The sequence below is a fragment of the Geotrypetes seraphini genome, chromosome 11 (genome assembly GCF_902459505.1).
Source record: "Geotrypetes seraphini chromosome 11, aGeoSer1.1, whole genome shotgun sequence".
Taxonomy (NCBI): domain Eukaryota; kingdom Metazoa; phylum Chordata; class Amphibia; order Gymnophiona; family Dermophiidae; genus Geotrypetes; species Geotrypetes seraphini.
In genome coordinates this window covers 21,757,538-21,778,542 of record NC_047094.1, presented here as the reverse complement: position 1 = coordinate 21,778,542, position 21,005 = coordinate 21,757,538, and the positions used below count along the sequence as shown (strand labels likewise).

Here is a 21,005-nt window from a genome sequence, read left to right as displayed (position 1 = left end):
ATAAACAGAAACGAAGGTGTGTGGGGAATAAAGAGAACACCTTGGGGGATTCTCACCTCCTCTTCTACCTCACTGCACTGTTATTTCCCCACAATCTCCACTTAGAACAGGTGTAAAACTGAGCGGCGGGATTCAGGAAACCTATAGCACAATCAGTGGGGGGTGTGGGGAGAGGGTTAGGGGCCCTCGTTTGCCCCAGGTCCAGCTTTGTCAGCAGCTCTGCCTACACCAATCACACAAAAGAGCCCCTTTTCTCTTCAAATTTATGCCCAGAAAAAAAATGCATACCCCCTTGTGCATCACTAATATCTTCGGGGTGAATGAAATTTTCCCTTTCTGATTTCTCCTTTAGGGTAGGTAAGCTCACCTCTGAAGTCTTGCAGCGTAAACTGCATCACTGCATTCACTGCTACTACTTATCATTTCTACACAGCACTGTACACAAACATGTAAGTAACATAGTAGCATAGTAGATGACGGCAGATAAATACCCGAATGGTCCATCCAGTCTGCTCAACCTAATTCAATTTAAAAAAATTTTGAAATTTTTTCTTCTTAGCTATTTCTGGGCAAGAATCCAAAGCTCTACCCAGTACTGTGCTTGGGTTCCAGCTGCTGAAGTCTCCATCAAACCTCACCCCAGCCCTTTCACACCCATCCAGCCACTGAAGCCCTCCCCAGCCCATCCTCAACTAAAAGGCCATATACAGACACATACCGTGCAAGTCTGCCCAGTACTGGCCTTAGTTCTTCAAAATTGACTATTATTTTCTGATTCTATTTCCTCTGTGTTCATCCCATGCTTCTTTGAACTCCATCACCGTTTTCCTCTCCTGCTTGATAAAGTTCCCAATTTATTCAAGACAGAACAAATAAGGGATTAGGGAGTTACATATAGCATGGGAATGCTTAATGGGTATTGAACAGGTGAATAATGAGTTAAGAGTTAAAAGCAGCGGGCTTTCAGCCTGCATTTGAATAGGGCCAGAGACAGCACATGACAACTGAGCAGAGGTTAGACCATGTTAATTATTAATTTCAGCCTAGCTCACTTATTAAAACTATTGCTAAATTAATGCAACGTAAAGAGATGGAAAGAATATATGGAAAATGTATAGAAAAAAGGCAGTGAGGATAACATTGGGGGAGATTGAACTAGAAACTGAAGCCAAAGAAGAACCAGATATTTTAAAAGAAGTCGTCATAGCAGCGATTAAAGCTTCATCGAAAAACAAGTCACCTGGTATTCCAATTGAATTAATAAAAGGTTCAGAAGGTGCTATCATGGCCCTCACTTGGATCACAATAAACTATAGAGAATTCTAGTAAACATGGGAATACCTAAACACATAACTCAGCTGATGGAGAGCCTATATGAAAATCAAGAAGCTGCAGTGACTGAATACGGCAACCCTGATTGTTTTTCAATAAAACGTGGCGTCAGGCAAGGATGCATCTTGTCTCTTCTTTGATATTTCTGGGCCGTAGACTTTAAAGTCTGGTATTGTCCTAGGTTCCAAATGCTGAAGTTGCTGTCCAAGCTCACTCCAGCCTATCCAACCATCCCGTTGTTTGCAGGATATCTACCGTAAAGTCTGGCCAGTAACATCCTCATGTTCCATTTCAGTAGAGTTCCCATTGATGCCCACCCCAGCTCATCACTGAATCACCACATATGGGACACAGACCATGAAAGTCTGCCCAGTACCAGCCTTAGTTCTTTAATTTGCATCCTTCGTTTTCTAATTAAAGATCCTCTATTTTTATCCCACGCTACATTCACACTACATTCCCTGTAGTGTTCAATACCTATGGCGAAGCCATCTTCAGAAAAGCAAATTTGGAAGAAGAGATTGTCGGTTTCAAAGTTGGTGGCCAAAATCTAAATAACCAGCACTATGCAGATGATACAATGCTCGTCAATAGCAGCAAAGAAGACATGCTGTATCTACTGAGAAAAGTCAAAGCTGAAAGTCATAACATGGGATTAGAACTGAACATGAACAAGATGAAGATCATGAACACGGAAAATGATGAAGATTTTGAGCTTGAAGGCAATAGAATAGAAGTTATAAAGAATTTCAATCTTCTGGGCTCTTAAATAAAGAATCAACTAGCAGGGAGGAAATGCTCTGTAGAATAGCACTGGGTACACTCTTCAATGAAGATTCTTGACAAAGTATTCAAAGGCAAGGAGGTAATATGCCAAACGAAGATCAGACTTGTCTTAGTCAGTTACAGATGCGAAAGCTGGACACCACCAAAACAAGACAGAAAGAAGATTGACTCATTTGAGATTTGGTGCTGGAGAAGGATTTTAGGCAATAACAAATTGATTCTGGAAGAGATCAAATCGGCTATGTCACTCGAAGCCTACATGATGAAGTTATGACTGTCTTGTTTTGGTCACACCGTGAGAAGAGAGAGATCACTGGAGAAGGAACCAGGCGAAGAGGGAGACCTGCAATCAGATGACTGGACACATTGCACGTGGGGTTGACACTGGAGGTCCTTTCCGGACTAGCACAAAACCGATTTTTTTTTTTTTTTTTGATCCGCAATTCATCAAGTCGCTAGGACTCGAGTATGAGTCGATGGCACCTAACAACAATAAATACCCCTTAATTCTATAGAAAACACTAAAAATTGAGTGCACAGTTCTGGTTGTGTACCCACACAGCACACACAATTTAATAACAAGCTAATTAGTTCCGATAATTGGCATTTTAACAAGCAATTATTGATGTTAATTAGAATCAATTAAGGGTTATATGCATACGATTAGGTTCTTACCTGAATAATCTTCTTTCTGTTAATACATACAGAACAACGCTATAGTCTGAATTGAAGTTCTTCTCCTTTCAGTTGGATGAACACATATGAATAAATTACTAATAAAGTACAGAGTTTGTTGAACTTTGGAGCACCTTATGTGTTAGTGCTAGTTGCAGGTTGGTTCATGGATACATCTATGCTGCAGGTTCATGCTAGTTGTTCCTTTTTATGAGTTACAGAGCAGAACAGAAATGTACAATAACTCCAGGGAAGTTCCCTGTGTCCCTCCTTCTCTCTTCTTCTGTTTCAGTAGAGATCGATTGCTTTGGTACAAACTGAAGAGGGCACTGTGCTCCACTGGTGAAGGAAGAGGAGCTGCTCATCTTCCCACTTAAACCCACTTTTCCCTCGTTTTCTGTCTTTGTGGATAATACTCTCAGCCTCCCTAAAAGCACTCACTCGGCTGCCCCTCACTATCTCTCTTTACTTATCTCCCCCCTATGACCACCCCCCCCACAAGCTCTATTCATCTGATAAGTCACTCCTGTCTGTGCCCTACTCTTCCTCCACCAACTCCAGACTCCGTCCTTTCTACCTCGCTGTGCCGTATACTTGGAAGAAGATGCTCAAATCCCTACGGTGGGCTCCATCTCTGGCAGCATTCAAGGCCCAGTTAAAAGCCCGCCTCTTTGAGACTGCCTTCAACTCCTAACTCCTCTTACCTCGGGTTCTGCATCTTTAACCCTATATGTCTTGTCTGTCCAAGTTAGATTGTATGCTCTTCTGAGCAGTGACCATCTATTAAGTGTCAATATGTACAGCGCTGCATACACCTTTCAGCGCTATATAAATGATAAATAGTAGCAGTGGTAAATTTAGGCACAGGAACAGCACCTAAATGTTACAAGCGTGAGTCAAAAAAGTGGGCCTAGTAGCCTGAAGTGACTACCAGAAAGTGGACCTGGTTAAGGGCAGATTATGGGTGCATCTCGGGCGTGTTTTCTGTGTAAATTGGACTTAGGCACTGGTATTTATGCCAAGGAAACCTTGGCATAAATAGGGGGGTGCCTAAGGGTTGTTGGATTTTTTTTCTTGTTTTCAATAATGAGCTTGTTAAAGCTCATAATTGAAGCCAATTTACTAATTAAGTTAGGTGCCTCATAGAATTTTCCTCCGAGCGACTCAAAATAAACTCAGTGGTTACAACAGAACGCTCTCGATTTTAATTCTTGCAAAGAACCCATGTCCATTATCAGGAATATGTGAAGCATTCGGTAGTCTGGTTATTTAAAGGGAGTGTGTGGGTTGTGTGATAAGTACTGTGTGTTGGCTTCTTTAACTGCCAGTATAGAAACCAAAAATAGCAAATGTCCCTGGAATATAGTGTGCCTCTTATTTTTCCTTTGCTGTCTTTGCTGCAAAAAAACAGACAGGTGCTAATGGGGGAAAAAAAAAATTTAAAAACCAGTGCAGAATTATTTGTTTGGTGCACAGTGTCATCCCGAGGCTCGTGTACTAGTGCCGGGCAATATTCCAGCACGCTTCCCAAACTGGGGATAGCTCTACTAGGAGTACCGGCAATGAGCCACTGTCCGTCCCAGGCAACAAAGTTCACAATTAGTGCATACACTCACTCAGTCTCTAAGATTAACTCAATATCATGTCTTTATTTTTCAAGCCTAAACTTAGATCAGCAGTATTGCAGTGACGTACAGGAAAATGTCAGTAATGTTCACAAAAGGGCAAATTAAAAGGTCAAAAATGAAAACCAAAGAACAGCACATAATGCAGGCAGGGCGCCACACCCAAGTCTTTTATAATCCAGACTCTCCTTCAATCCAAAGAAAAATATTCTTGTAACAGATCTTCCAACAGAAAATAATATTTTTCCCACTCAGTTCATTGGTGCTGCATCATAATGTTCACTTTAATTGGCTCTAATTTTAAAACAGCACGAGCCTCCAGCTCCTGAGAGCTAGACAGGGAGAATTGCAGAATCTGTTTAAACAATAGCTTCTTAAAGCTCCCACAGATCCCTACCCAGGATAGAACTACAGATTCCTCCCATAACAATCCTCAGCCACTTGCTATGCCAAAAATAAAACAGCAAACAGGAAAAACTTTGCTCTTAAGAAACAAAAATCTGCTTCCTCTTCAGCACAGGTTTGTGCCCATCCCTCAGGTGGGGTCGTGGCGATGGCGGGAGCCTGGGTGGAGTATTTGAAAATAGGAGAACTGCGCGTGTGTCAAACCTTTTCCGTCGTGGCTGTTTTCAAAGACGTAGACCCCCGAAGAAGCCATTATTTTGGTGAAAAGGGTCCCATTGGGCCATCAAAAAGCTACATACAAGAAGCACCGGCAGTAATTAAAGATAAGTGCTGGGTTGGTTTTTCATATATTTATTTCACGAAGCACTTTAAATTATTGTAAGCACGCATAAAGAAAAGTTAAGAAAAAATACACACCGAGCTCGATGAGTGATATCTATCACCTGCTGAAAATGATCTAAAAATCTATGACCGATCAGTGCAAGTATTTGAGAGCTCAGTTGCTTTATATAAGAATACACATATTGGAAAGAAATTGTGTGAAAAGTCCAGTTATAACGTTTGTTTGACCACTTCAACTCACATCCATTTCAATCTCTGCTGGAGCAAACTGGCTTCCAGCCTCCATTGGTTCCTCCTGGTAAAATGATTCTGCCTGAGAGAGCTGAGCAGGCTCTTCAGCCTCTAACATTTCAACATCATTACCTTGCCACAGCTTGGGTTCACTCCCCAAGGAGCTTTTCTCCTCTGCCTCTTCTGGTGTGAAAGTTTCCTATTTTTGAGGTTGTGAGCCCTGCCCAAAACTACGTGCACCTGGTCTAGAGCTTTGTTCTCCTGGGCTCCCCCTCTGGTTATTCTGCAGATTACTTAATTTCCTCAATACAGGGTACTGCTTTTTGTTTTCTGGGTACAGTTCTAAATGTGGTAGTGTTTTGACTGGGAATGTTTTCATCCTCACTCAGTGGCGTACCTAGGGTATGTGGCACCCGGGGCCCATCATTTTTTGACACCCCCCCCCCCCCCCTCATGTAAAATTTTTTTTTTTTTTTTTTTGCAATAACCATGAAATGGAATAAATGGTCAGAATAGAAACAGGCAGTGAAAATTTTCTTTTTTTTTTTTTTTTTCCAAAGTATTTTTATTGAGAATGGCAAAAGGTCCAGACAAGCAACCATGGTCTGTACAGAAACTTATACATTATCAAAAAGAACACAGAATGAGAGTAACAGCAACAACAAGCATGAACAAGCCTCTCCCAAGAGAAAATTGCCAATGAGAGGCATAGCAATACACAACAAAAGGCCAAAACTTGGGGCAAGCAAACAAATCCCACCCCAGAACCCACAAGAATAATAAGCCGGACTAGACCCTCAGCCATATTTTATAATGAAAAAAACCCCCACAAGCAACAACACCCAGACCGCTCACCAGACACACCAATCCGCACAACAAGCACCCAAGAAACACCCAGCCACCACCCAGACAAAACTACCAGACACACCTACCCCACCAAGCCCAGACCCAACCCCCCCTCCCCAGAGAGTGCAAGCGCAAAGTGGACCGTGAAAAGGGCAGCTGCAGAAGTGGAAAGCCCCAGATAAGTAGGTTAGCTAAAGAAAGCCCACAGATAGAAGAAATCAGGATAACAGAAGTTCCAACAAATGCTCCCACAGAAAATTTTCTTTTATTGAACCTCATTTATGTAACCATTATTCCAAACATAACATAACATAAATTATGTCTGAATTGTCATGACATCAGAAGTACATATGGAGTAGTTGCAGGTGATGCTTGGGACAGTTCTGATTATGTTAGTTTGGTTTTATGTGTTTTTTTAATAGAAGGGTTTTTATTTCTTTTTTTAAGGTTTTGTAGTTTGTGGTCGAGGTCAATAGGTTGTAGAGTTGGGGGTCAAGTGTTGCAGCTCGAATGGCTAGGAGGTTGTCGAACAGTTTTTTTCTTTTGACGTTTTTGGTTGGAGGGTGTGTGAATGGTGCGTGAGTTCTCCTATGTCTGTTTGAAGTGGATTGAATTATTTAGCTGAAGAAATTAGTTACCCCCCCCCATTCCACACACATTAATTCTCTTCCATTTTTGTTCCCATTATAAAAAAACACTGATAAGTTCCCAGGAAAAAAATACATTAAAATAAGAAGTGAAAACAAAGGCCCCTACAGATGAGAACATAACATAAGAATAGCCTAACTGGGTCACACCAATGGTCCATCATGCCCAGTAGCCCATTCTCATGGTAGCCAATAGTGCTGCCCGATTCAGAGAAAAATATTTCATTCGATCCGATTCACCCTGTTGAATCGATTTTTCGATTAGATTCACTGTTAATGACACCGCTTTTTAAGTTTAAACAAAGTATAACAATAAATTTCACAACAACAATAAATTTCACAAAGTACTTAAAAAAAAAAAAATCACATTTTTCCATTAAAGCAGTTCTGGAGACATTTGCTTGAACAGTCTTTTTTCCCAGTCCATAAGCAAGCAATATGAAAAAGATTTCCTTAATTATCTACTCAAACATTTTTGCTATTTACTTTCATTGTACCTATACTATTATTCAGTAGAAAAAATGGACTTAACTGTGCAGGAAATGAATCTCCTCATACACCCACCATATAGTGCAAAAATGTGCAAAGGTCTGTTTTTTTCTTTCGATCACTACATAGCCTAATGCCACACAAGCAGCGCTGTTACAAACATATTCTGAAGGTCAATGCTAAGGTTGACAAAGTTTCCTTCCTTGGACCAGAAGGAGATACTGACAAACCACTGGAAGAGATTCTAAAACAACTACCCAGAAATAACACCCAAAGACCCACTCAGTGTGTGAACCAGTTGAGTGGAGTGGACTAACTGGGGGTGGAAATGGGCCCAGAGTTTGCTCAGCAGAATTTCCCAGACTACCTCTTCCTCTCAACACACTGACATGCTACCACCACCACCAACACTAGGAACACCTCACCGAGTATGCCAGCAATGCTTATAAACTTTATAAAACACATTATTATATTTTCTTATAAAGCATATATTTTAACTGAACTCAGCCTTGCCATTCACAAAAATAGAAAAGTTCCCATTTCAAGCTGTCTCATGTACACTTTTCAAATCTAACATATTGTAATCACAAAACAGAAAATAAAATTATTTTTTCTACCTTTTGTTCTCTGATCAATATTCAAATCTTGTTGGTCCCAGGCTCTTGTTGTCTTGCTTGCCAGGGTCTCCTTTCTCCGTGCTAACCATCCGTCTGCCATCTCTGTTCTCCCCTTCCGTTTCCCTTCCCTCTCCCGGAGATCTGGCATCTTTCCTTTTTTTTGTCTCCATCCACAGATTCACCTTTTCTCAACTCCCCACCACCCCAGGATCCACCATCTCTCCCTTTCTGTTCCCAACTATCCTCCTATCCAGTATCTCTATCCCCCCTCCACACCATCCCCTGTTTCCAAGTTCTCTCCCTTTCTGTTCCTTCCCTCCCTAAATCCCATTATGCACCATCTCTCTCCCACTCCTCTGTTTTTAGACCCATTATTTCTAACCCCCAAAGTCTGGCATATGCATGTATCTTTGAACCCCCCCTTCCCTCTCTCCCTCTGTGTACTTTTACACCAGGACCCCCCCCCCCCCGAAGGTCTGTCCCCCCTCCGAAGGGCTACACCCCACCCCTGAAGACCTGCACCCCCCGAAGGACTTTACCTCCCACCCGAAGGTCTGTCCCCCTCTGAAGGCCTAAACCCCACCCCTGAAGGACTGCACCCCCCCCCCCCGAAGGCCTGCACTCCCTTGAAGGTCTGCACCCCCCCGAAGGCCTGTCCCCCCCTTGAAGGCCTGTCCCACCCCCTTGTAGGCCTGTCCCCCCTTTAAGGCCTGCCTGCCTGCCTTTCCCCCCCTTGAAGGCCTGTCTCCCCCTTGAAGGCCTGCACCCCCCTTGAAGGCCTGCACCCCCCCTTGAAGGCCTGTCCCCCCCCTTGTAGGCCTGTCCCCCCCCTTGTAGGCCTGTCCCCCCCCCTTGTAGGCCTGTCCCCCCCTTGAAGGCCTGCCTGCCTTTCCCCCCTTGAAGGTCTGCACCCCCCCGAAGGCCTGTCCCCCCCTTGAAGGCCTGTCCCACCCCCTTGTAGGCCTGTCCCCCCTTTAAGGCCTGCCTGCCTGCCTTTCCCCCCCTTGAAGGCCTGTCTCCCCCTTGAAGGCCTGCACCCCCCTTGAAGGCCTGCACCCCCCCTTGAAGGCCTGCCCCCCCCCCTTGAAGGCCTGTCCCCCCCCTTGTAGGCCTGTCCCCCCCCTTGTAGGCCTGTCCCCCCCTTGAAGGCCTGCCTGCCTTTCCCCCCTTGAAGGCCTGCACCCCCTTGAAGGTCTGCACCCCCCCAAAGGCCTACACCCCCCCCCGAAGGTCTGCACCCCCCTGAAGGCCTGCCTGCCCCCCTTGAAGGCCTGCACCCCTTGAATGTCTGCACCCCCCCCCCGAAGGCCTGTCCCCCCTTGAAGGCCTGCCTGCCTGCCTGTCACCCCCTCCCCCTTGAAAGCCTGCTTGCCTGCCCGCCCGCCCCACCCTGAAGGCCTGATGCCCCGACCCACCCCGAAGGACCGCTCGCCCCCCTGGCCTCCCCGCACCACCTATGAACAGCCGCAGCAGGATCGCGAAGTCAGCGTCGGGTACCAGCCCTAAGGGGGTGTTCCCGGCCTTGCCGTTCAGTCCCCCGCCACCCCCGAAGGACCGCTCGCCCCCCTGGCCTCCCCGCACCACCTATGAACAGCCGCAGCAGAATCTCGAAGTCAGCGTCAGCGATCCCTGCTGCTTCCTGCGCCACGGTCCCGCCCCTCCTCTGACGTCAGAGGAGGGGCGGGATCGCGTCGTAGGAAGCAGCGCAGGGATGCTGACGCTGACTTCGCGATCCTGCTGCGGCTGTTCATAGGTGGTGCGGGGAGGCCAGGGGGGCGAGCGGTCCTTCGGGGGTGGCGGGGGACTGAACGGCAAGGCCGGGAACACCCCCTTAGGGCTGGTACCCGGGGCGGCCCGCCCCCCCCGCCCCCCCCTAGGTACGCCACTGTCCTCACTATACCCAATCTCCTCCTCCCAGGCTTCATGTTCTGGGGCACATCTTTCAGGATAGGCAGCCAAATCTGTCAGGGAACCTGAGATGCACTTTTGATGAGCTTTTCTCACCCTAGTACTGGTTTTCTTTTGGTTTTTAAAAGGGACCAAGGCAAGCGCGGAGCGTGGTTGGTCACAACAGAAATTAATATTTCGAGGTGAATATCAAGGCCTTTAAGACGCTATTGAAGACCTATTTTTTTTCAGCTAGCATTTGGGGTAGACACTCTATCCATCGATCATATTTAAAGAGGATTTAGCAGGCCTTTCTTAAAATGCACACTGTAATTTAATAATGGCATGCGATGTTACTGAATTTGTTTGTTCTTTGAGTGCTTTCCTATTTTTTAATGGCGTCCCTTTTTTATTTTATTTTATATAATCTGTGTCAATGTAAACCACTGAGAACTATGTCGAAAATTTGGCAATATATCAAATTTTAATATACACAAACATAACACATGAAGGGAAGTCATGACCATCAAACAGGGAAGGGACCTGTGGTAGATCATGCCTGATGACCTGATAAAAGGCTAAGCAGCTTGATAAAGCAACTAAGAGAGTCAATGGCATGCTAGAGTGCATTGGAAGGGGTATACATAGTAGAAAAAAGCTTGCAATAACACTACAGTGAAGCAAAAATGACAGGGATAGGAGGCACCTCGTAAACTAACCAATTTACTAAGGCATGAATTTTTGAGGCTCAGGATACACTTTATCAGATGTGGAGGAGTGGCTCAGTGGTTAGATCTTTTGGGGGATCCAGAGCCAACTTTATTCAATGTGGTGTGGAAGAGTGGATTAGTAGTTACAGCTTTTGAGAACTACAGTCCACTTCAATAGATGCGGGGGAATTGCTCAGTGGTTCGAGCTTTTGAGGACCAGAGATGTGGAAGACTGGCTCAGTGGTTAGAGCTTTTGAGAACCAGAGTCCACTTTGTCAGGTGTGGAAGAGTGGCTCAGTGGATTGATCTTTTAATGACCAAAGTCCACTTCATCAGATGTGGAGGAGTGGTTCAGTGATTACAGATTTTGAGAACCAGAGTCCACTTCATCAGATCTGGAGGAGTGGCTCAGTGCCATCTAACTCTGATAGCACTCAAAATAATTAATGTTATGGGTCCAATTCTACAAATATATGCTAAAATACTTTATTTAAAAAAAGACACCAGTCAACAAGTTATTCATACATTATCAAGGAAAAAGGTCCAAGTGCTAGGTTCCTAACACATTTTCTTGGATAACTGAATATTCCATCATCTGCAAGTAAAATGCTTTCTTTGACTGCAGACTTAATGTAAACCAAAAGAAGATGAACTGCAAAGAAGAAAAATAAACCATACCATGATGGGCACACAAGAACATGAAATATAACTGACCTTTTCGAGTTTTTCAAAGTGGTCTCGGAGGAATTTCATAGGCCGGTCAGGCTTTGCTATGCAGAGGTTCACAATGCACTCTTTGAGGATCTGCTGGATGTTGTATTTCTGGACATAGATTTCACATCCTTTCAGACTATCATCTTCTTCCACATTGGAGGAAGAGGAAGAGGATGAGGCAGCCATCTTCGAGCTTCAGGACAGGAAAAGTAGCCTGGACAGATACAATGAGACAAATGCTGAATGTCTATAGAACTGAATAATTTGGCATATGCAAGAATGATGGAAAATAATACAAAAGCCCAAAGCAAAAGTAACCATATGCATTTATGCCGTGTCTGAATTCAAGAGTGCCTGGGATAGACATGTGGGATCTCTCAGAGAGATAAAGAGATAATGGTTACTGCGGATGGGCAGACTAGATGGACCAGTTGGTCTTTATCTACCATCATGTTTCTAATAACACTAAAACTAACTCACTTGGGGCCTGATTCCACAAACTCGGTAGGAGCCTAGGAAAATGGCACCTAACTCATGTCATTCAAAGTTAGGCGCCATTTGTAGAATAGCGCCTAGGCATCTACAACTTAGGCACAGTGGTTAAAGCTACAGCCTCAGCACCCTGAGGTTGTGGGTTCCAGCCCACACTGCTCCTTGTGACCCTGGGAAAGTCACTTAATCCCCCAATTGCCCCAGGTACATTAGACAGATTGTGAGCCCACTGGGACAGACAGGGGAAAATGCTTAAGTACTTGAATAAATTAATATAAAACCGTTCTGAGCTCCCTTGGGAGAACAATATAGAAAACTGAATAAATAAATAAATAAAAATAAATATTAGGCCATGAACAAACTCAGTCCCTAACTGCAACTACTTTTTGGGTAGGCACCTTATTGTAGACACCTACTTCAAGGTGGTAGGCGCTTACCGAGTTAGGCACCTACCGATAATTATTTTTTAATGAGTTTTTAATGACGCTTTTAATTATCAGCGCCAATTAACCAATTAAAAAAAATTAAGTTAGGTGCCCACATTGGTAGGCACCCAATGAGAGTGAGAGGGAGAGGAAGGGAGAAGGAAGACCAAGTAAGGGAGATGAAAGAAGAGATAGATGCCAGACCAAGGGGGAAAAAGAGGGAGGGAAAAGAAGGAAAGAAAATGCCAGACTATGGATGGGGAGGGAGAGATGCCAGGGCATGTGGGAGGGAAGGAGACAGAGATGCCAGACCAGGGAGAAAGGAGGGAGGGAGGGAAAGGAAGGAGAGGAGATGCCAGAGCATGGAAGGGAAGGGGGAGGGAGACATGGAAAGGAAGGAGAGGAGAGAGATGCCAGGGCATGGGGGGATAGAAGGGAAAGAGGCAGATGCCATGAGGTATGGTGGAGTGAGAAGGAAGGAAAGAGAGTTGCCAGAGCATGGGGAAGGGGTGTAGACAGAGAAAGATGGAGAGGGGGTGAATCATGTATAAAAGAGAGAAGGGGCATAGGACAGACAGTTTATGGAAGGGGAATAGAAAGAATGAAGATGCCATATGGAAGGGAGAGATGGTGGACACCAGATGGATGGGAGAGGGTGGATAGTAGATAGAAGGGGCAAAGAGAGAGAGGGCAGATGCTGCATAGAATGGAGAGAGAGGACAGATACTGGATGGAAAGAAGAGAGTGAAGAGAAGATGATTAAAGCAGAATTGACAAAAGGTAGAAAAAAGATGCTCTTTTGTTGCTTTAAAATAACATAGTACTGTAGCTGTATTGATAAATGTTAATATATAGAAAATGGAAATAAAGTAATGTTATTGGACTAATTTTAGTACATTTTTTGCTAACGTTTGGAGAACAAAACCCCCTTCCTCAGGTCAGGACAGGACACCATAACAGCACTATACTGACCTGAAGAAGGAGGTTTTGGCCTCTGAAAGCTAACTGGCAAATGCATCAGTTCAATAAAATGGTATTTTCTTATTTTCCATTTTTTTGTTTTACATTACATTACATTAGTGATTTCTATACCGCCATTACCTTGCGGTTCAAGGTGGATTACAAAAGGAGTTATCTGGCCATTTCCAGAGGAATTGAAGAGTAGAGCGAGTTGTTCAGAGGGTATCAGGTCAAAAGCGCGCTGGGACAAAGGCGCGCGCAGACAATTGAGCGCAGCGCGGAGGCACGCGCCGCAGAAAATTACTGTTTTTAGGGCTCCGACGGGGGGCATGGGAGGAACCCCCCACTTTACTTAATAGAGATTGCGCCGCGTTGTGGGGGCGTTGGGGGGTTGTAACCCCCCACATTTTACTGAAAACTTCACTTTTTCCCTGTTTTTAGGGAAAAAGTTAAGTTTACAGTAAAATGTGGGGGGTTACAACCCTCCAAACCCCCCACAACGCCGGCGCGATCTCTATTAAGTAAACTGGGGGGGCTCCCCAACAAAAAACCCCGTCGGAGCCCCTAAAAACTGTAATTTTCTTCGGGGCGCCGTCTTTCGCGCCTTTGTCTATGAACCGTTCAGAGAATTGCGGTGTTAGTTTGTCTTCAAGGATTTCTTGAATAGGGTGGTTTTTATGTCTTTTCTGAACGATTTGTTTTTATCTCTATTTTGTTAATTTGTAAAGTGATGATTGCTATTTATTAGTTTTTTCAATTTTACATCTGCTGTCTTTATACTTTGTACAGTATTAGGGGACAGGTGTCACTTAAATGTTTCTGTGGTGTTGCACTGTATGCAGAGTCTGGCTTCTTGGTAGATCAGTTTAACTTTTGTCTACATAGTTAGTTTGTGATTACTTATTCCATACTGGGCGAGGGTATATCTGTGTTCTGTGTGTATGAAAAGGACATGGTTTTCTGTTAGCATTGACTATGCAGGATCAACCTGTATTAATCTGGCTTGTTTAGTTTACAGTGTGGGTGTTTTGATGTTCTAGTGCTCACTGAAGTGTTTAAGATGCTGCCTTTTCCTAGGTGTACCCTTGTTGTGTGACTCATAAATTATTACTAAAAATATTTTTTTAATATATAGAGGAGGGAGGTGTTAAAAAATTAGCGCCCTGGGTGTCAAATATATTAGGTATATCACTGCTGAGTCATTCAACATGTTTTTGTGTTACTGCCCCAACATTATGGAATTCACTGAACTGTCTTTTTAGAGGTTCAAGTCACTGTTGAAAACCTACTTTTTTCAATGTGCTTTTTCAACATCTGCAACCTACATTTGACGGCCTTTGACAGCCTGTGGCAGGTATTTTCACTTCACTTATGTTGTCTTCTTTTCACCCTTTCCCTTCTTTTGTTTCCTCTAATTAGGTAATTAATTAATTCTAATCCCTCTCCTTATAACGATTTATTGTAATTAGTTCAGCCTCTTGTTTGTTTTTCTTTATGCCTATATAATTTACCCCCCTTTTACTAAGAAGCGGTAGAGGAGTGCTAAATGCCCTAAATGCTCCGACATAGAATTCCTATGAGCATCTATACTGATAACAGACTTGTGTTTGGCCATGTGCTATGCTGTATGTTTGAAAGGTAGTCCAAAAAGAAATTAGCCGACTCGATTAGAGAAGGGGTCACAACTCATAAACTGGGGGAAAAAAGAGACCTGCTCTCGATTCTTAGAACTATCTTGAACCCACAGGCTTTAAAGTTTGCACTGCTTCATAGATATTATTTAAACACACTGCTGAATTCTAGATATATGACGTATAAGTGTCTAGCTGGGGATGTTCAGTCAGTTCATGGGAACTTTTTTTGACAAAAAGTCACAAGTTCACCAAGGCTTATCAAGCATAAAGCAACCTAAAGTACAACGCAAGGTCACCCACAAACATCATACTGTACATCCCCTAGCTAAGAAAACTTTTTTAAAAAAATATACAGTATGGGCTCCTTTTACGAAACCGCATTAGCGGCTTTATTGCGCGCAACTTTTAATCACGCGCTAACTCCTGCGCTAGCCGGAAAACTACCGCCTGCTCAAGAGGAAGCGGTAGCGGCTAGCGCGACCGGCAGTTTAGCGCGCGCTGTTACGCGCGTTAAACCGCTAACGCGCCTTCGTAAAACTTTGTTGAAAATTTCTAATAAATTCAGAAGTTTGAAAGGTAAACATTGCATGCGAAAGTCACTCTAAAAGGAATCCCTTCTGTGTTGTCATACATATGGCTCATCTGTGGAGTGAATGTGTGCTGCCCAGAAGCCCCTCCCATGGAAATGGAACCTAGTCTGATCGTTACATTACATTACATTAGTGTCTTCTATCCCGCCATTACCTTTCAGTTCTAGGCGGTTTACAACAAGAGTTGGCCTGGGCATTTCCAGAGAGAATACATGGTTAATAGATGTAGTATGCGTCGGGGTCTGTGGAGGGTCGATCAGGTTTAGTTAGATCAATTGACAAATTTCTTGACTAGAAAAGTTTTAAGTTCTTTCTTGAATGTTTTATAGTTGGGCGTCATAGTCAGCAGATTGGAGAGGTGGCGGTCTAGTTTTGCTGCTTTGGTGGCTAATAGTCCGTCGTATATTTTTTTGCTTTGTATACCTTTGATTGGGGGGGAATGGGCTTCCCGGTTTGTGAGACTAAAGGATGCAGTTTCTATCCACAGTGATGTATCTTTTCTTTACTAATAAATGTTATATGTAGTTTTAACAGAAGTGCTGTTTTATTCTCTTTATAGAAATCAGTGGGTTGTCAAACATGTTTTGAACTGGCCTGTTGTGACAGTATGGCTAGGCAAAATAGCACTGAAGGGGGTATTTTTTTTTTATGAGATACCCATGCAAATGTGTAGTCAGATACTGTTCTTTGAAGTATATTTTTACAGATCCATCTCATTTGATAAGTTTCCTCTCAATGAAACGTCTTGAGAAAGGAATAGCTGCCAGCGCCTAATGAAGTTTAGCTCTCTGTACTGCAGTAGACATACGGCTTTCTTTGACAAATATTTTGATTAATTTAGCTCTACTCTTTAAATCTTGGATCTAAGTTATTGAGGACTAGTGTGTGATCAAGCGAGTTTACTTTATGTATTTTTCATTTTTATGTTTTGCTGTGTTTTTCAATTTTTGAAAAATTAAGTTCATTTGGTTCTTGATCGCACTTTTCTGTACAAGATGTTTATGCTTGGTAATTTTATAAAATTGTACAAATAAATAATAAAAAAAACCAGCACTGAAGCATTTAGCACTCCAGCCTGCAGTAGAAACCTCTACTATGGCTTAATAAAAGGGTGTATTTTTGTAAACCATTTAGATGTATTGACTATTTGCGGTATAATAAAGATTAAATTAAATTATACATCTAACAGCAATATACAGATAATGGATTAGATTCAGTAAATGACATTCAAAATTTGATGCTTTATGGTATTCTACAAAGGGCACTCCTGAAGAGGTGCCCTTCACAGAACAGCATGTAGTTTCAAGTTTCAAGTTTATTTAGTATTTTGATTACCTCGCATAGTCCAAATCCAATGCGAATTACACAAGTTCCAAAATTATAAAAAAAACATTATAAAACTAACAGACATAATATTCATTACCAATACAATAGTATATGTAAGGGGGGGGGAAGGGGTAAAAACAATAAACGTAAATGCAATAAAAAAAAAAATTAAGAGTAAAGATAAAACCAGGGAAGGGTTAAGACACAAAAGGTAAGGGAACAAATACCCGCTTTATTCTGTTAGATCGTCTACCTGAATCAATTGTAGAGTATGACCAATCTAATGGAAAGCGTCTTTGAATAGCCAGCTCTTTAGAAGACTTTTGAACTTACTAAGAGATTTTTCTTCTCTTATATTAAGTGGAAGTGAATTCCGAATTTGTGGAGCTGTAACAGAAAAAATCACATCTCTTTTAGAGTATAAAACTTTTAAGGAAGGTACTACTAACAGGGCTTTATCTACAGATCTTAAGGATTTTATGGGGGAGTATGGAATTAGATATCTTTCTAAAAATATGGGAGCTTTATTTATAAGTGTTTTATGTGTGAGTAGAGCTATTTTATAAGTGATTCTATAATTTACTGGAAGCCAGTATTCTTCCTTTAGAAGCGTTCAACTTTGGGCGTGAGGATTTATACCAACCGAAATCCCGATGCATAAGTTAGGTGTGAATCCCTAAAATTCTGTAATACTGCGCACATCTTTAGTGAACACCGCTGACCTACTCACACCCTTCCTGTGGCCACACCCCATTTCATGTTGCAGCTAACAGATCTGAGTGTGGATCTTTACAGAATAGCGTGCACAAAGATGCATGCACAAATCTGCACCCTAACGTTGACGCTAATTGGCTCATTAGCCGATTTAGTTGTGAGCGCATCTCAGAACAGTGCACAATCTTTTTGCACGCAAATTTGCATACCATTTACAGAATTGCCCTTGATAAGTGTTACAATTAAGGTCCCCTTTTACAAAGCCACACAGCTGAGTGCCAGGCAACAAATGCTTCGACTCCAATTCAGCTCCTATGGGCATCGGAGCATTTACCGCGACGGCCCATGCTGCCAGCTTTTGTGAAAGCGGAGGTAAATAAGTAAAACATGATCAAGAATTAACAGTCTCGGTCGGTAAGCCTTCACTGATAGGCAAGAATAGAAATGTAAGGCAAGATAAACACTTGGGTCCGCTACTGTTCATATCCATCTATTTTGTTTTTCTTTTAGCCAGCTGTTTAGATGGGGGCCTGATTTACTAAAGGGATAATTCTTATAAAGTGGCACCTAAATGTATGCCTGACAAAGAAGTGCGCTTAGGGGCTGATTCTGTAAACAGCACCTAGGTTAGGCACTGCTAGGCGGCTACTTCGGTAGCACCTAGAAGCGTCTGGTCGATTTCCACGTGCACATCCCAATTTTTTAATTGACTTTAATTGGCATTTTTTTAAAAAAATCATTAAACACACAAAAAAAACCCCAATTAAGTTAATTTAAATTGAAGCGTGAAATGCCTAAGTTGAGGTACCTACTGACACGTAACGATGTCTACCTGAAAAATGGGTACGGTTAGGGGCGGAGAATAGGTTCTGGTAAATTAGGCCAGGAAAACCTTGAGTTAAGCGCCGCTAGCTGACAACCACGCTGAGCGGTGCTCGGGAGATAGGCACAGTTTATAGAATCAGTCCTTTAGTGTCATTTCTGTAATGATGTTAAGGCGAACCTAACCCATTATAGAAGAGTAGCACAAAGCCATTTTGGCATCCTGAAACTTAGCTGTGACAGCTTCCACCAGGTCAGGTCAAACATAAGCTAGATCAGTGGTTCCCAACCCTGTCCTGGAGGACCACCAGGCCAGTCAGGTTTTCAGGATAGCCCCAACAAATAGGCATGAAGCAGATTTACATGCCTGGCACTTCCATTATATGCAGATCTCTCTCATGCATATTCATTAGGGCTATCCTGAAAACCTGACTGGCCTGATGGGCCTCCAGGACAGGGTTGGGAACCACTGGGCTAGATCACCTAAATCAGTGGTTCCCAAACCTGTCCTGGGGGACCCCCCAGCCAGTCAGGTTTTCAAGATATTCCTAATGAATATGCATGAGAGAAATTTGCATATAATGGAAGTGCCAGGTATGCAAATCTCTCTCATGCATATTCATTAGGGATATCTTGAAAACCTGACTGGCTGGGGGTCCTCCAGGACAAGTTTGGGAACCACTGATTAAATGTTCCTTGTAATACGCATATCTGATACAATTCTACTCATGCAAAATGCCTGGGAAACACCCATGCTCCATCCAACAGTACACCCCATTTGCTGTTGCGCGACATGCTAGCGCATTAATTTTATAGAACAGCGCCTATCACATACATATTTAATTTATGAATTTCTTTTTTTAGTGTTTTTTTAATTGCTGTTTTTACATAACTTGTACTGTTTGTATCTTATCCAATTGTTGTGAACCGCTTAGAACCCCAGGGCATAGCAGTATATAAAAATAAATTTATGATTACTTAAATGCAAATTTATGACATCGTTTGCACATTTAAGTGTGCCTAATCTATTAATTAGTGGGTGCAATGAACACCTACATTTAGACATCCTTTCTACAGAAGTGTCCTTCACAGCTTTTCTCCTGGTCTATGGAGGTGGTCAGCATATCAGGCTACCATTTGGGGTAGCATCCTCCAAATAAAACTATGAGTTTGATTCAGGTCTGGTGTTTACTGCCCATTAGCTTTTGATGGAACCAGGGGAGTAGCACAGCACCATTTCTGCAGGACCACCGGGCTCTGCCGCAGCAGGCTGCTGTGTTGTGGGAGAAAGAAACGACCTCGCCATGTCCACCCAGTAACTTCAAGCAGGAAAAGACAAAAGGGACTGAGAAATGCTGGGTAGGAGCAACAACAAGCTGCCGATTGCTCCAAAAACCCAGGAGGGGGAGGGGAGGCTGCCGAGTGGCCTCCCTCTGCGGGATCTCTTTATTCTAAACAGGCTATGCCTAGCAAAGGGGGGCTTTGGGGAAGAGGACAACCAAGATGGGGCTCCTTAGGGGTGGAGGCTAAGCCCCCGGCCTCTGATGTCCCTGCAAGCAAGTGAGGAAGGGGATGCGCGTGAAGGGTGACGGTAGCAAGGCATCCCCCCCTCCCCGGGACAGCGCGAGCCTCCCTCCAGCCGCATAGCCTACCCGCGCAGCCGCCTTCTTACCGCCGGGCGATTCCTCCAGGTGTAGCCGCTGCAGCTCGGCCCTAGAGCTCGCGGCAGCCGCCCGTGACGTCAGAGGCTCTGGCTCGAGAGCCTCCTCCCCCTCTCTGCGAATGCGGCTGCGGCTCGCCTCCTGCGCTTCTCTCCCCGTCACCTGCGCACGTGTAGTTCTCACGCGCAGCGGCGCCTGCACGTCTGCCCTACTCTTACAGCTTTCTCTCCCCGAGCTTAAGTGGCAGCTGTACTTTTCTCTCTATCTCTGATCTACTATATGTTTGTGTCACTTTCTTTTTATTGTTCTCTTTCACTGCCTGTATCACTCTTTCTTACTGATTCATAAATGACTCGTCTTTAAGCCCGTTACATTGGCAGGTGCTAGATGTGTATGTCTGTCTTTCTTTCTTTCTTTCTCTCTCCTTGGCCGCTTTCTGTTTGTCTGTCTTTCTTTCTCTCTCTCTCTCTCTCTCCTTGGCTGCTGTTTGTCTTTCTTTCTTTTTGTCTCTCTCTTTCCTCGGCTGTCCACCACCACCCCTTGCCTGCTCCCCCTGTCCAGCAGCAGCCCTTTTTCCTTCCTTTTCCCTCCTCCATGTCCAGCAGCACCCCTTCCCTGCTCCCCCTATCCAGCAGCAGCCCTTCTTTCGTTTTTTATCTCCTCCATGTCCAGCAGCACCCCTTCCCTGCTCCCCCTATCCAGCAGCAGCCCTTCTTTCGTTTTTTATCTCCCCCCTGTCCAGCAGCACCTCTTCCCTGCTCCCCCTGTCCAGCAGTAGGTCTTCTCCCTTCCTTTTACCCCCACCCCCTGTCCAGCAGCACCTCTTACCTGATCCCCCTGTCCAGCAGTAGGTCTTCTCCTTTCCCTGCTCCCCCTGTCCAGCATCCGCTAGCCCGGGCAGCCTCGGGGCTTTTGCTAGGCCGGCCCACCTCACATTATCGAAGTGGGCCGGCCTAACAGAGTGGAAAATTAGTTTCTGTCAAATAAGATTATGAGACATGTTTGTATTTTTTTTAAACTAATATAAATTAGGTCTTGCTAGGTCCAGTATTTCGGTGGTTGAAACTAGAGAATG

General features: G+C 43.8%; 1 protein-coding gene across 5 annotated transcripts in view; it reads right to left on the bottom strand.

Annotated features, from left to right (window-relative positions):
* PRKAR1B (protein kinase cAMP-dependent type I regulatory subunit beta) overlaps positions 1-20,069 on the bottom strand; it is a 226,967-nt gene extending 206,898 nt beyond the window's left edge. Inside the window, exons 1-3 of one of the 5 annotated variants that reach the window (XM_033915033.1) lie at positions 19,942-20,041; positions 16,987-17,120; positions 11,307-11,520 (exon numbers count right to left, since the gene is read on the bottom strand). In XM_033915033.1, coding sequence (XP_033770924.1) covers positions 11,307-11,492 — 186 coding nt within the window. In that variant the 5' untranslated portion in view covers positions 11,493-11,520; positions 16,987-17,120; positions 19,942-20,041. Of the gene's footprint in view, positions 1-11,306; positions 11,521-16,986; positions 17,121-19,921 lie in introns of all 5 variants that reach the window. The other 4 variants (XM_033915034.1, XM_033915037.1, XM_033915035.1 and 1 more) reach the window with 4 other exon arrangements.
* Positions 20,070-21,005: the final 936 nt, after the last annotated feature.